This window comes from Thalia democratica, chromosome 2 (assembly GCF_965202585.1).
Source record: "Thalia democratica chromosome 2, ktThaDemo2.hap1.1, whole genome shotgun sequence".
NCBI classification, from domain to species: Eukaryota; Metazoa; Chordata; class Thaliacea; order Salpida; family Salpidae; genus Thalia; species Thalia democratica.
Window position 1 is genome coordinate 39,087,006 of NC_139166.1, and position 15,264 is coordinate 39,102,269.

Consider the following 15,264-nt stretch of genomic DNA (forward strand, 5'->3'; position numbering starts at 1 on the left):
GTTTTTTTAATTGAACTGCGGTCGAATTCGGATACTTTTTCTAATCGTTATCCGGTCGATCCGGATCAATATAATTATTCTTTTTAAACATATTAATATTAAGTTATTCTGAAATTATTTTGTTTTTGTTTATTAATTACAATAGGGCTAAGCAACGTTTATAGTAAACAGGTCAAATTTACTAGAAAAATCTTTTACGAGCCGGAAATGTCAAACAATAAATCCACTGCGTAGTTTTTCGAAATTCATATTATAGTATTCTATTAAGTTTTAAAACGCAAAGTTGTAGTTAGTAGTAATTTATAAGCACCATTGTTTACAAAAAATCAAATTAGTAGCACTTTTGAAATAAAAATGTTATAAAATACTTAGTTTCTTTTTTGTTTTACAGATTTTTTTTGTTTTAAATACGTCATTTCTTGATTTGCGAGCCTGGTTTGGCGCCCAAGTCGTTTTCTACTCATTTCTAACCAATGATTGTGTTATAACTATAAAAAATAAATAAATAAACGGTTTTAATTTTTTTAATTCACAAATTTTATTGTGGAATAGGGCTGGAAAACATACAGTTTGCGGGTATTTTACGGCCTGCGACTAAATTTATAATTACAAAAGTTTGTACTTAACAAAATAAATAATGCTTGAATAAATGCTTGGAAGTATGAAATATATTAAACTGAGAGTAAACTGTGGTGAACTATTTTCATGGTTTTATTTTTATTAACTGGTGCTTAACAATTAAAAAACTTTTTATAGTACAATTTTACAAAAATAAAGCGGCTCTGAAATTTATATGTCGAAAAAAATCCTACCATTGAGTACAAAAGGCTGCCACAACTGCCCCACTGATTAGAAAATTGTAAAACCTTATTATAGATAAATATGATATGAAAATAAATAGAACAAAAACAAAGAAAAAACATGTGTCATGTAAAAAAAATAGATTGATTATGAATCAGTACGCTTTTAATGACATAATTAAAGAAAACATTTCTAATAAAGTATAAGTTGAAAACCTGCATTTTAGCTATTCCTTAAACATTTTCGTAACTTCTAAAGCAAGCTAAAATATTGATAAGTATTTACAAATCTACAACTTTAACTTTAAACGTTCCTAAAACTGCGAACTTTTTTATGTTTGATGATTTACTCGTGTCGTTTCAAGGAACTGTTTTTTGTTATAAAATCAATGCGATTAGCTTTTTTTAAGTTTTGTTTCTTTGAAAGTAAATTGACAATTTTGCATACAGTAGATCACTAATTTTAATACATATGCTGGATGGTGTTATTTACTACTTACTTTGATTGTTTTTGTATTAAGTTTTTATGTACAGCTTAAATTTTTTATCTTGTAGTTCTAAAGTCACTTCTAGGAAGTGTCTAAGATAAAGTTAGCCTACTATTTAAATTAATGACTTTTTTGAAATTTTTACTTTCTTCTTAAAGCTTTATTTCGGTAAATATTTCATAAGTGTCAAACAGTTGTTCCTACCTGTGCAAAATAGCTTGCAAACAAATTATTTTACTGTGCACAAAAAGTTTAGTGAGGTAAGAAAATTGTAAATGATCTTTATTTTGTCTTTTTCTTGCAGAAAAAAATTAATTATGACATGAGTTTACAGAGCTTCTCATGTATTTATATATTCAAAGCAACTAAGTATTGTTTTTTGATAGTCTCGTGTACATAGAATTTATATCCAGCAAATATGTGCATATATTTTAGAAACATTGACTAATACATCAACATATCTATATAATTGCCGAGTATGTCATTACTTTTTTTTTCAACGTATTTATTAAATTGTAATTAAGGGAATTTTCAACTTAGCTTACTTACCGCAAGATATTGATTTTGCGGTATTCTTGAAGAAATTTTGCTTTATTGAGTTCATTTGCGGCTGGCAGCTAAGACTTTGCTGCAGTGTAGTGAGCAAAATGGTCGTTGTCTAAGTTAGAGTTTTATAAGAGATTTTATTCTAAAAAATAAATAAAACTTTATAGATACTTAATATTTTCTTATAAAATGTAAGGTGATGCAATTGCGGCAGTGCTACACCCCACGCGACGCCCTTGGTATTTAATATGTATAAACCTAAATTTTTTTCTATTTATTACAATTATGTATATTTACTTATAATTTAAAAACCATAGCAGTAAACCTAATTTCTATTGAAGGTGCTGATTTAAAAAAAATTAAACTGTTCTGTGGCAGTATCTTTAAATAATTAAGTACATGGTTGAAACAGATTTAACCCAGGAATCTATAAAAAAGCAAATTGAAGATTCATATTTTTTAGATAAAATAAAAACTTCTTGCTTTAAAACAGACCAGCTTTAAAGCATGTCGATATTTTGGAATTTCATTCAAATTTAGGCACAATAGCAGCAAAATTAAACGATGCAATTGAGTATGTTTTTCATGATGTCAAAACGGTAATATTTTTTTTTTTTCAAACGTTTTGATTGCTATGTTTATAAGCTAAGTACACATTCTAAAAAAAATTTATTGTAATTAAATTTATTAAGACCTAAGTTGTTAGTGTAAACATTTTCAGACGCATTGCGAAAAATCTAATTCAAGCTTAAAGTGTAAGCTTGAAAAAAAAATTCTCAAGTTAGCAATAAATGAATGGGATCTTAGCCATAACATAGGTGAATCCTACCTGCCTAAAGTTAAAAAAGAGGTTAATATTTTTCATCATAGTTTATTTAGTATATCTAAGAATATTTGAATGTTTTTAGTTACTACTTTATTAACGTTTATGATTTGTTAGTTAGTTACTGTTTCTTATTTAATTTCAGTGAGTACTGTTTATTGTACTTTGATAACGATTAAAAAAAAAAAAGTTTAATGTTTCTAGTATATATATTTTTAAGTACATATAGCAACATTGCTTTCATAGGTTTTTTCCGAAAAATTTATGGATAACCCGATCCTTGTCTGTGATGTTGTCAGCTCTCTCATTTTCGCTAATGGTCCTACAGTCGTTACTGCTAAACAGTTTAACTTGTGGAGAAGGTGTATAGATCTCTGTTTCACTAGACAGCGACTGATAGATGCTGCTTACGAAACGGAGACATTGACACAGTAGGCTAAATTTTTGAATTTAACTTTTTTGATTTTGTACTAGTTTCTAATAAGGATAAATAAATACTGACTAATATTTAAACAATATTATATTAATATACTTCACGCTTTGTTTTGGTATGTTTCAGATTTTTCAACTACAACTTTATTAGTAAAGTAACATTTTTACCTAAAACAAAGTGTCTAGTTTGTTTTTAGTAAGCTTTATAGCCTTAAAATATTATTATTTTCTTAATATGTGCTATAAAGATTCTTTTTCAGTTATATTATAAAAAGTTCAACTCAATTTAAGTTTATTCTTTAACTATATTTAGGATATATAAACAAGTCAGCAAAATTATGGGATATGAACCATTTCATTCTTCATTACGTTTGATTGCATTTGAACATGGTAAACACAACCCTAAATTGAGTAAAACCCCTTTGATGACTGAATTTAATGAAAATAAACTTGATAGGTTTCCGTTGTTTGTCTTATACTGCTTTTTACATAAAAATATGTTATTCAATTAATATATAGATACATTAGTTGTATCTTAATTAAGAAATGTTTAGTTTTAAAGCTTTAACACTTATAATAGTTTTTATGAATTGATTAAAACAAAAAACATAAGTTTTATATAATAAACTTACTATGAATATCAAAAACATCAGTTATTGGTGATGCTTAATCGAAAAGAAAGAAGTTCGTAGGATATATAAACTACTCATGGTATTTTTACTATTGATTTGTTAGCTCATAAGACAGACTCTTGTTTGTCAAAATAACTAAAACTAGTTAAAACTTAATTCTATTTTTTTAAGATGTAACGTTATAAGGCGTTAAATCCTGGAGATCCTGATAAGCTAAGCTTATCGGAATGTATAACCACAGATGTTCTTGTGCTAAAACTTTATTTCAACTAACGGCGTTTCACTGCTCTCAAATAAATTTAAGAACAGATCTACGGAGTCTATAAAATGTTAACACACATTAGAAAAAAAGCAGAAAAAAGCATGTATAATTATGTATAGTATTTATCTAGGTAGTAACTATAAATGGACTTTATGGTTTAAAAACAAAGTTCTATTTTTTTATGTATTCAATAGAAAAAATATTTCAGATATAGCCCTGAACTATTAAATTTGAGTATTAAAGAATTAAATGACGATAACGTTTCTTTGTTTGCCTTTGACAATCATGAAGCTTTCGTAAAAGTAAGTAAAATGTTTAGATAATATTTATTTTAACAAACTATAGTTTATTAATTTTTATAACATGTGTCTAAAAAAGGACAATTGCTTCTGATAAAATGTGCTCAAGCTTAAAATGTTTTTTTTTACTTTGAATAAAATTCAAAGGTCAAATAAGTATAAACAATTTATTTAGAAACAAAACAGTTTCTTTTTCGTGTAGCAATAATACAATCTTTTTTTAAGGGTAGTGCTATCTTAACTAGGTGTTTTTTATAACTTTCATTGTGAATTTTTAAATAAATCTTTGATACAAGTATTTATTTATACAAAAAAAAAACGTTTTTTTTTTATAAGTAAGTATTAGAACAATTAATTTACTTTCAAAAACAAACAAATTTAACGATTCTTTTTAATATGTAAAACAAATTATAACTTACTTTTAAAACTTAAGAAGCATTTTACGCAAATTTATATATTTTTTTTAAGTTGGCTAATTTTAGGTTCTTAGTAGCAAAGAAAGGTGTAAAGATGTACAACTAGCTTTAAGCTGTCAGATAAGTTCAAACCAGGTATTTCTCTCAGCTATCCTTCAATGTTACCATGTTATGCGATACGACGACTTCACTGAATCTATTGTAAGATACGAAACTTATAGACTTTAGTAATCCATATAGTCCTTAAAATAGTGTTATATGATTGCGACCAAAAAAACTAAAAGTAATATAACTAGTCAACCAATGTTTGTTTATTATATGTTACAATTGTTTCGGTGTTACTTGAAACTTGTCAGGTACAACTAAACTTATAAAGATCAAAAGTATAGGAATCTTTAATTGTAAAATTAGTTATAATTATTAAGCGATAAGTAGAAAAAATACAATAAAATAAGTTTTGCATTAGAGTCATCTTATAGCTGTATAAACAATATCAAAGTCATAATACAAAAGAATAACCTGAAAACTTTAAACAAAATGAAAAAACAAAGCATTACCACTAATATTCTACCCTGTTGCTGCCGCTCTAAAAATCTATGCCCCCTTGATAACAAATATTTAATAAAAAATGTACTTTACAGAACCATATTATCATCTAAAAAGGAAACAAAGGATTATAATGGGTCTAGAGAAAACACTTTTAAAAGAAGATGGCTACAGTTCAGTGGCGTAGCGTGGTATTTTGGTCAGGGGGTGCGCAAATCTTTTTCTCAAAAAATCCCCTAAATTAAAATTTTTAAAATTACCTATAAAAATATCTTTTTATAAGTAATATAATTAAAATAAATTCATTAAGTAAAATAAGTTCGAAGTAACTGTTTTATGAAATACTTATATATTAGAAAATTAAACAATTAAAAAAAGTATAAATTTCATTAGAGTTACTTATACTTTTATTTACGAAATAATTATCAAACTCTTTAATATACAATACAACAGTGATAACAACACCTCATTGCACATAATTTAAATAAAGTTACACAGAAGTTAAAATAGACCAACTTTATAACTGCTATTACAATTAATTGCAACTTTGTAAAATATTTAAAAGTATACTTTTTAAATTTAATTCATCTGATTGTATTTAGTTAAAATAAAAATCACAAGCAAAGTTTATTTCTCATAGGCCGACACGATTTTTCTTGTATGTTTACAAAAATAAAGATTAGAAAACTAGCAGTAGTTTTTAACATTTAATGTAGCATAAAAAAAAACTTGTAAAATTGTTTAATTTTCCTTTAAGCGTGACGTATTTTTGTAAACTTTTTGTAGAAAAATCTGTCATAAGATTATACTACTGCGGTGCACTTATTATTTGCGTACTTTTTGAGTCTAAATTGTTATGAAGTTAATGAAGTTATAAAACTTTTCCTTATGAAGTTTTTCATCAACATCGCTTACGCACCGAATCAGTATATTGGGTAATTTCCCAAACTTGTCACTAATTGGTATCCAAAGCTTCGTTTAACTTTTCGAATACTAGATAAACATAGTTGAAAAAAGGCAAATTAAGCAGAAAAAATAGACAATAAAGGGTAAGGATATTACTTTTTTTTTTCGGGTGGCACGCATGCGCCAGTGTCCCTCCCCACGATACGCCCCTGGTACAGTCATAACAATATATTCAAAACTTAAGACAACGAACCGAATTAGCAAAATATATTTCTCATTTGAAAAACAACAACATCAGTTGCGACATTAAATGGGGTGAACACCAACAAACTGGGGATATTAAAAGCCTACATAGTATCTGCAAGACCTGTATTCTAGAAAAAATTCAGATAACCAACGCTAACAAGAAATTTAACTTGAGTAAGAGGTATGAACTATTTACAACTGTTCACATTTCAAAAAATCCCTGCTTTAAAACTGAAACTATCATTGGTTAATTAGTAAGTTAAAACATTTGTTATCGTAAAGTGTTATCTTCACCTATGAAAAACTTGTTTGTGTTAAAAATACAATTTCAACTTATAAACTTTAATTAAGTAAACCAGGGTTTCCCAAAGTTGGAGGTAACGCCCCCCTGGGAGTAATTTTAGCAAGTCGGGGGTAATAACTAATTAAGGGGCGGAAAGGAGGGGGGGGGGGGGGCGTTTTCAAATTTTGGGCAGTCATAAAATTTTGAAACTTACACTAGAAATTCTTGATTTGCAGATGAAGCGCAAAAAAAAAGGTCTCTGGTGTATTTATTAGTAATTTTGAAACTTACACTAGATATTCTTCAGTTGTAGATGATGAGAAAAAAAAGGTGTTAAGTGTTATTAAATTTTTGAGTACAGCTATAAGTGAGTCAATCGGTTTTTTATCAAATATGTTACTTAGTATGTAGCATTCCAAAATATTAAAATTTACAAGTTTAAGAAACTCTTTATCGAATATAACTTCGATAGAATTGCAGAAGGGAAGGTAAAAGTAAATGTTTATGTGCTTTTTGTTGGTGCGCTGTGTTAAGTGTTCAAATTCATTATGTTTGGGCGTCATTATAAGGTTGTTTGGAAATATTAAAGATGTTTTTTTCGGCATATAGTCAGCAAATCCAAATATTAATCACACGACTAGCTGCTTTTCTCTCAGATTTTTATTAGTTGGATTGAAAATGAATAAATAAAACCAAAGTATTTGATTACTTTTATGCATTATCTATTATTTATTGTAAAATGTGTATTATATTTAACATACTAGTTATAGCCATTTTCTATTTTTAAACCTCATTATTATAAATGCTTATGACTTTTTTATGTTTAGTTGTACCTGGCGAGCTGTAAGTAAGTATGAATCAATTGTAGTACAACATGCAAACATTTACTGGCTGTTATAATTATTTTTGATTATTTGTTTAGAGAATTCTAATATTTGGTCAGTTAGTATGCAGTACTTACTTTTTTTTTAAACTTATACTGATTTGATATAAGCAGTAGTTTTAAGTTATAAAAACAGGAAAAAGGTGTGAAAGAAAAAAAAACATCTTTTATTAACGATAAACCATCACACAATAATGCAAAACTACTTTTAATTAACGTAAGCAAAAGAGATGATAAGTTTAAACTGAAGAAAAATAAAAAGTTTGTATTTTACACTAAATTTGTTATATGCCTGTTTAAAAATATTAATATGATTTGAAATATGTTTTTAATTTACATAGTAAAAAAATAAACTTCTTAGATGTTTAGTTCTGAAACAAATATAGCTTTTACAATACTAATTTTTCATTAGCATCGGCTTCGTGTCAGTTCAGCGTGAAAAATCTTTTATTCGTGACCATACAGTTAATGAATTTTTGATAGAGTACGAAGAAGCAAAAAAAAAAAAGACTCCATTAATAGTACAACAAAGTCTAAATGTACTGAAAACAAAGCTAATTTTTCAATATTGTCAAGAGTTCGTTCTTGTTAATATATTTTTTTGTTTAACTGTATGTGTATTATATAATTAGGTCATTGATTTTTCAGTTAGTAACTATTATCATACATTTAATATTGAGTTCTTAAGTAATTTTTATTTATAGAATTAGTAAAACTGCACAATTACATGCTTTAAGGGGTCAAATAATTGCATGTTATATAAGTCTAAAAATAGTGCTACATAATTTTCCGCTAGTATTGAAGTCGTATTTCCAGATTGGACATGCAAATGAAGAGAAGCATTTAAAAGTAATTTTTTTAAACTTGTTGACTATGTAGTATTATGGTATTCATATTTAAAAAAAAAATTAAAAATAATCTTTTATTTATTTTTTGTTTTAAAGGCTTTATTTTGTATTTTGTTTTTTCAATAGCTCTTGTATTTTATTATATACACAAGTATTTTAGATATTTTATCTTGAAACAGAGATACTTTATTTTTACTACTATATATATATTCTGAATGAAGTTTTGTTCGTTATATACTGTAAACTTTCATTTTAATATTAGTACCTGTTACTAGGTGTTAACTTGAATTATAGTGCAGTTTTTGATGCTTTAATACAATTGCAGGATAACAGCTATTTTTTAAATGGAGAAAAAGGAAAATTTTACACACGTCCAAAAAAAGTTATAAGTGATGACGCAAAAAGCTTTTTAAATTTATGGTTTATTCCTCACTATTCAGAAATTATAACTTCTTATCGAGACTTAAGTTATCAAGTAAGTAAAAAATAACTGTTTTTTTTAGTTGTAAGTAAATAAGATCAAACTTTCTTATTATGAGAAAGTTTAATAACTGTGATATAAACTTTGTGGATTTTATTAATCTGTGTATTTTAAAACTTACAAGCCAATAAAAGTTTTCAAACTTGTGTTTAATAAAAAAAAACTTTAGTCTAATTTTTGTTATATGTTCGTCAAGAAGACTTTATCTAAAAATTTCGATTACAGAAACAAGAATGTATTCTGAGCTGCTGGTTGACTATTGTGTCTTCGCTTCATGAAATCGTACAACTTTGTGTTGCCAAAGCACAAATAAGTTGTAGCAATGATTATGAAAAAGTTTTAGATGCAAACTGGGGTGGCGAACAAGGTCATTTAAGTTTTAAAAATAATGGATACTAAACACTACATAGCCTTTTGATAAAGAAGTTAACTAATATAATCATTTACTGATTGTAATTATACCTAATGGTATACTTTATTAGAAAAGTATATACATTACCCACTCGCTAAACTTGTTGTTTAAGAAACGGGTTATGCTAAAAACTACTCGTTAAAGATTAAAAAAAGGTGTTCATTTGTAAAATATCTTGTAAAGCATTGGGTTCTATTTATTGTTGGGAAAAAAATTACAAAGAACCCAAAGGGTAGCTTTACTTAAAACATGAATACTTTTTGTATGTTGAGCGCAAAATTGGTTGCTTGTGACTAGCTCGTGAATTTGATTTTTTTTAAACTAGGGTCTCAGTATACCTCAAGTTTAAATACTTAAGTAGAATGTCTAAAAGTAGATTTTGCATAGATATTAATCCAGATAATAAGATGTAAGACTGTAGTTAAATTATTTTGCTTGAGTTTTTTATGTAACTTTTTTTTTGCAAAAAGATGATATCTCCTTACAGTATTGATCAAAACTGATATTTTACATATCTGTAACCTTTGCTTATCGAAATTCGAGCTCTCTAAATTGCAGCAGTATTATGAAAACGCAGTTAACCCAAATCAAGATGAAATTAATAAAGATGTTAATTCTTATATATAATTAATATTTTAAGATGTAACATTAAAAGGCGTTAAATTCTAGAGATCCTGATAAGCTAAGCTTATCGGAATATATACCACAGATGTTTTTGTGTTAAAACTTTATTCCGACTAACGGCGTTTCACTGCTCTCAATAAAATTTAAGAACAGATATACGGAGTCTATAAAATATTAACACACATTAAAAAAAAAAAGCATGTACAATTATGTATAATATTTATGTGAGTAGTAACTATAACGAACTTTATGGTTTAGAAAACAAAGTTTGGAATTAAAACATAAAAATAAACATAAAAATATAATTTTTGTAGAAAATTTTATATTTTTATGTTTTTATTCCAAACTTTGTTTTTAAACCATAAAGTTCGTTTATAGTTACTACTCACATAAATATTATACATATTATACATGCTTTTTTTCTAATGTGTGTTAGTATTTTATAGACTCCGTAGATCTGTTCTTAAATTTATTTAAGAGCAGTGAAACGCCGTTAGTCGCAATAAAATTTTAACACAAAAACATCTGTGGTAATTATATATATTGTTTATTGAACGACAGTAAAATACGCTCAAAAACTTTGGTCTAAGGACCTGGTGTACGAAAAAACATTTCGGTTATGAAGTCGCACACCAGAACAGTTTAGCTTCATGTCCAGGACAAACTAATATTTTAAGTATTTAACATATACTTTTATTTAATTTAGCTCAAAATTATAGAAGTTTATTTTTATACTGAATAAAAATGATCCTATTGAAACAAAATTGAAGAAAAAAAAACTTCAGCGAAAGTCTATAAGAGCCGAAGTCGGACTTTCTTGGATCGTAAAACATGCTCAAGTTAATATTAAAAAATTTATCAAACCAATTCGATCATCAGACCACTAGCTTCGGTAGACTGAAACCCGGGTTTCGTTTTAATCGAAATTTGTCAGTCAGTCGTAACTGAGAAAGCTTGAAGTTGTCATTCTACAAATGATTTAGTATGTTTCACCACGTTACTTTTTACTTGTTTGATCAAAACTTTCTGTTAACTTGAGCTTGTCTCTCGGCACAAGAAAGTTCAGGCTTTGGCTGTTATAAATTTTCTTTGATCGTATCACAAAACAAGCGTACCAGCTGTCTTTCCAAATGGACCGTGTGTTATACGTTGCATAGACAATTTGACAATGCTGACGTAACTGATTATCCCAGCTAAAAGTAGCTCCATGGTGAAACAAATTAAAACGTTTGTAGATTGACGACTGCAAGCTTTTGTAAATTGCGACTGACTGACAAGTTTTACTAAAAACGAAAATAAGTCTAAGTCTACCGAAAACTTATGGTCTGATGGTCGAGTTAGTATGATTAAAATAAAACTATAATATTTAAAGTAGCTTAATTCTAAAAGTTTTTGTTTATGATCTTAGATAACATGTTTTTTAGTGAGTCTAGAAAAATCATACTTTTATAATTTTTGTGTTTTAACAGTTTACTAGTGTTTAGTAAGTTTTAAAAATAGAGTTTTTGTAATTGAAAAGACTTTTTCAAATAAAGATATTTCATTAAACTTTGAAAATAAGTTCAGTTGATTATTTATTAAGAATACTTATGAAAAAATTTAAAAATGGTTGTGAATTTTTTCAGATTATTTTTAAAGCATAATTGAATTCTACTAAAACTATAGGTTTTTAAAGCTCAATCTCAAATTACCTTAATTTGCGAAGGTTTATTAGGTTACCAAAAAAAATGAATACTTATTTAAAGGTTTATTTAAATGAAGGTTTATTTAAAGATGCAAAACTCAAAGGACTCGAGTTTCGTGACTATACACTCATCAGCTTCAAAATAAGTTTAAAATAAAGCACAAAACAAAATCACTAAAGAAAGTTAAATTTTTTTTTGCATAAATAGATTATGACGTAATTTTGAAACTATCAAAAATCATGCAAAACAGCTTGTGCAAAAATTAATTTCCCAATCGATAATAAACTAGCAAAAATTCATATAACTTCAGTGAGTAACTATATATTATGACAGATAATTGAAAGAGATAAAGATAAAATTAAGATGCAAATTGAAATTTAGGTTATTTTAAGATGAAATTAAAACTTGTTAAACTTTAACAAAAGGGTTGATCATGCCAATTCGATCATCAGACCACAAGTTTCGGTAGACTGAGATTGAATTTTGTTGATTGTTAAACTTTAAAAGAGACTTTTTTAAATGTCTACAAGACGATACAAACTCGCTTCTTTTGTTTAGGCATCTCTTGTCTTTCAGTGCATATACAACGGCTGATGCTTCTTTGAGACACAGCCTACATATTGGGCTATTGCCGTCGGCTATAGGCTGTGCTCTTTTTATAACTTCCCAGGATATTTCGAAGTCAATGCCGCTGCGCTTTAAGCCACAAACATACTTCGAAAGTTCAGTGTCATTTTCATATATGCCGCCTTTAAAAGATTTATGCCGCCAAGAAATGTAATCTGGTACAACCCTCCTTTTAGCAATTCTGTAAAAACTAATATTGAAAGAAAATTTTTAAATTTAGTAAAAAAACACTTTAATAAACAAAATCCGCTAACAAAAATTTTCAACAAACATAATATGCGAATAAGTTATTCGTGTACGGCAAATTTAGAGAATATCATTAAGGCACACAACAAAAAATTTTAAATCAAAACTCAGGAATTCAAAGTCAATGTGGCTGCGCTGGTAGCTGTAAATATAATTTGAAAGGGGGTAATTGCCGTTCAGAGAACATCGTCTACAAGGCCACAGTTAACTCTGGCGTTAATCGAGGTTCTATGTCGGCTTGTGCTCGACTCAGTTTAGATTCAGGTATGCCAATCATTAAAAATCTTTTAAAGGCGGCATATATGAAAATGACACTGAACTTTCGAAGTATGTTTGTGGCTTAAAGCGCAGCGGCATTGACTTCGAAATATCCTGGGAAGTTATAAAAAGAGCACAGCCTATAGCCGACGGCAATAATAACGTAATAGACGTAATTTTGAAACTATCAAAAATCATGCAAAACGGCTTGTGCAAAAATTAATTTACCAATCGACAATAAACTGGCAAAATACATATATATATATATATACATAGAATTAAGTTATTTAACTTAATAAATTAATTTTTTCACACTGAGCCCACCTTGAGGGCTTTATTAATAAAAAGGTTTATTTAAAGATGCAAAACTCAAAGGACTCGAGTTTCGTGACTATTCACTCATCAGCTTCAAAACAAGTTTCTTGTTTTGCATGATTTTTGATAGTTTCAAAATTACGTCATAATCTATTTATGCAAAAAATTTTTTACTTTCATTAGTGATTTTGTTTTGTGCTTTATTTTAAACTTGTTTTGAAGCTGATGAGTGAATAGTCACGAAACTCGAGTCCTTTGAGTTTTGCATCTTTAAATAAACCTTTATATATATATATATATATATATATATATATATATATATCTAGAGTAAAACTAGACTTATTCAACTGGATATTCACTGAGCTCGCTTTGAAGGGATTTTAAATACTTATTTTAAAAAGAAAACTTAAATAGATTAAAGCGATTGTTTCATTTATGTTATTCCTACAATCATCAGCTATTTAAAATAACCAATAATTATTTTGGCAATCAACAAAGTTGAGATGTTCGCGCCATCAAATATAAATAATGAACTTTTACACACGACCAACAACAACAGGTGCTGTCTCGGATGCTGTTGTTGTTGGTCGTGTGGTGAAGTTCATTATTTATTGTTGATGGCGCGAACATCTCAACTTTGTTGATGACCGAAATAGTTATTGGTTAAAAATGATCAAACGAGCACAGACTATAATTTCACAATAAACTGACAATGTCTGAGACGTTAAGCTGTAAATGATTTAGTTATGTCAATTTTATCAACTTTACTCACAAACGGTCGCTTCAGTACTTTGTACTTAAGCCTGCTTGGTAAGTTCTCATCAGCCGTTTCTCGCGACTATGCCTGCCTAATTAGTCCTAATAAGGACAAAACCGGTCATAGGTGGTTGTTGTTGGTCGTGTGGTGAAGTTCACTATTTGAAATAAAAATTAAGACTCAAATGGAGTAGACAAAAAACTAAAACTTTATGACGTAATTTAGTTCAAGGCGTTTTAGTGCAAAAACTTAACTTCGTTCGAAAAACTACAAAACCTCAAATAAGTGATCAAAAAATTAAAGAATTAAAATTTGGTATACTTTAAGATAAGTTTTTTTATATGTGTAAGACGACATGAATTCCCTTCATTTGTTTAAGCAACCCTCTTTTTTCAATGCATACATAACGACGGTTGATTTTTTTAAGCATAACCTACACACAGGTTTATTGCCATCTTTTATAGGCTTTGCTCTTTTTATCACCTCCTGATTAATTCTAATATCAATGTTCTTGCCCTTTTAATCAAAAATATATTTTGAAAGCTCAGTCTCATTTTCATACACGCTTTATTTAAATATTTTCTTATGGTTAGCATATCTCAATCTGAACTGAGTTGAGCATAACCCGGTTAAAAGCTTTTTTTCAAGGTCTGAGTTAAGTGTTGCCTTGTAAACGATGTTTTCCAAACGTTAATTTACTCCTTTCAAGCTATATTTGCAGCTACCAGCACACTTACATTAGCTTTGATTTTTTTTGAATATGCGCTTTAATTATTATCCTCAAATTAGTCGTACATGAGTAGTCTTTTTTGTGTTATGCATCTTTTATGTTTAAGCCTACTTTTCAGAGGAGGTCTCTTAACATTAATAAGACTTTGATTAATAATAGAAGATACCTTACTTCTAAGGTAGACCGCAATAAAACGTCAACTAGATTATAAACAGAATGCATAAGGCTACATAACTTTTTCTCAAAAATACTGGAAAAGTACATATTCGCCAGTTTTGAGTTGTTGAGGATTCAGTTGGTGTTTCATCTTGTTAGTATGTAAAAGGCATATCTTTCATACTTATTTTGGTCTGTTCAAAAACTAATATAAAAATAATGTCAATCTAGCGATTTGTGATTACTTTACCCCTGTCGACAATAATCAGAGTTAATTCATAGATAACGTGACTACAGCCCATACCATGAGTGAAAACCTTTTGTCGGCGACAAGCTCTTCTGATGGACTTAAAAACTTAACTAATGAACAATTTAAGTATACTCTTCCATTCCAATTGTTAACAGAAATAAAAGCTAAAATTTTGAATACTTTTTATAATAAAAAAACAATCTCTTGCTGTGACCAGGTGTTCTTTTGCTTTTCGACAAGTGTGAGATATTATTTATTTCTTATTTTATAGAGTACCAATTTGAGACCAGTTTTGATGACTCTTCTCATTGAG

General features: G+C 28.0%; 1 protein-coding gene across 1 annotated transcript; it reads left to right on the forward strand.

The window, feature by feature from the left end:
• Positions 1-2,987: 2,987 nt before the first annotated feature.
• Positions 2,988-4,926, forward strand: LOC145828579 (uncharacterized). The gene is made up of 4 exons (XM_082936334.1): positions 2,988-3,088; positions 3,403-3,546; positions 4,192-4,285; positions 4,765-4,926. The coding sequence occupies exons 2-4, from the start codon at positions 3,428-3,430 to the stop codon at positions 4,924-4,926; spliced, it is 375 nt and encodes a 124-aa protein (XP_082792460.1). The 5' UTR covers positions 2,988-3,088; positions 3,403-3,427.
• Positions 4,927-15,264: the final 10,338 nt, after the last annotated feature.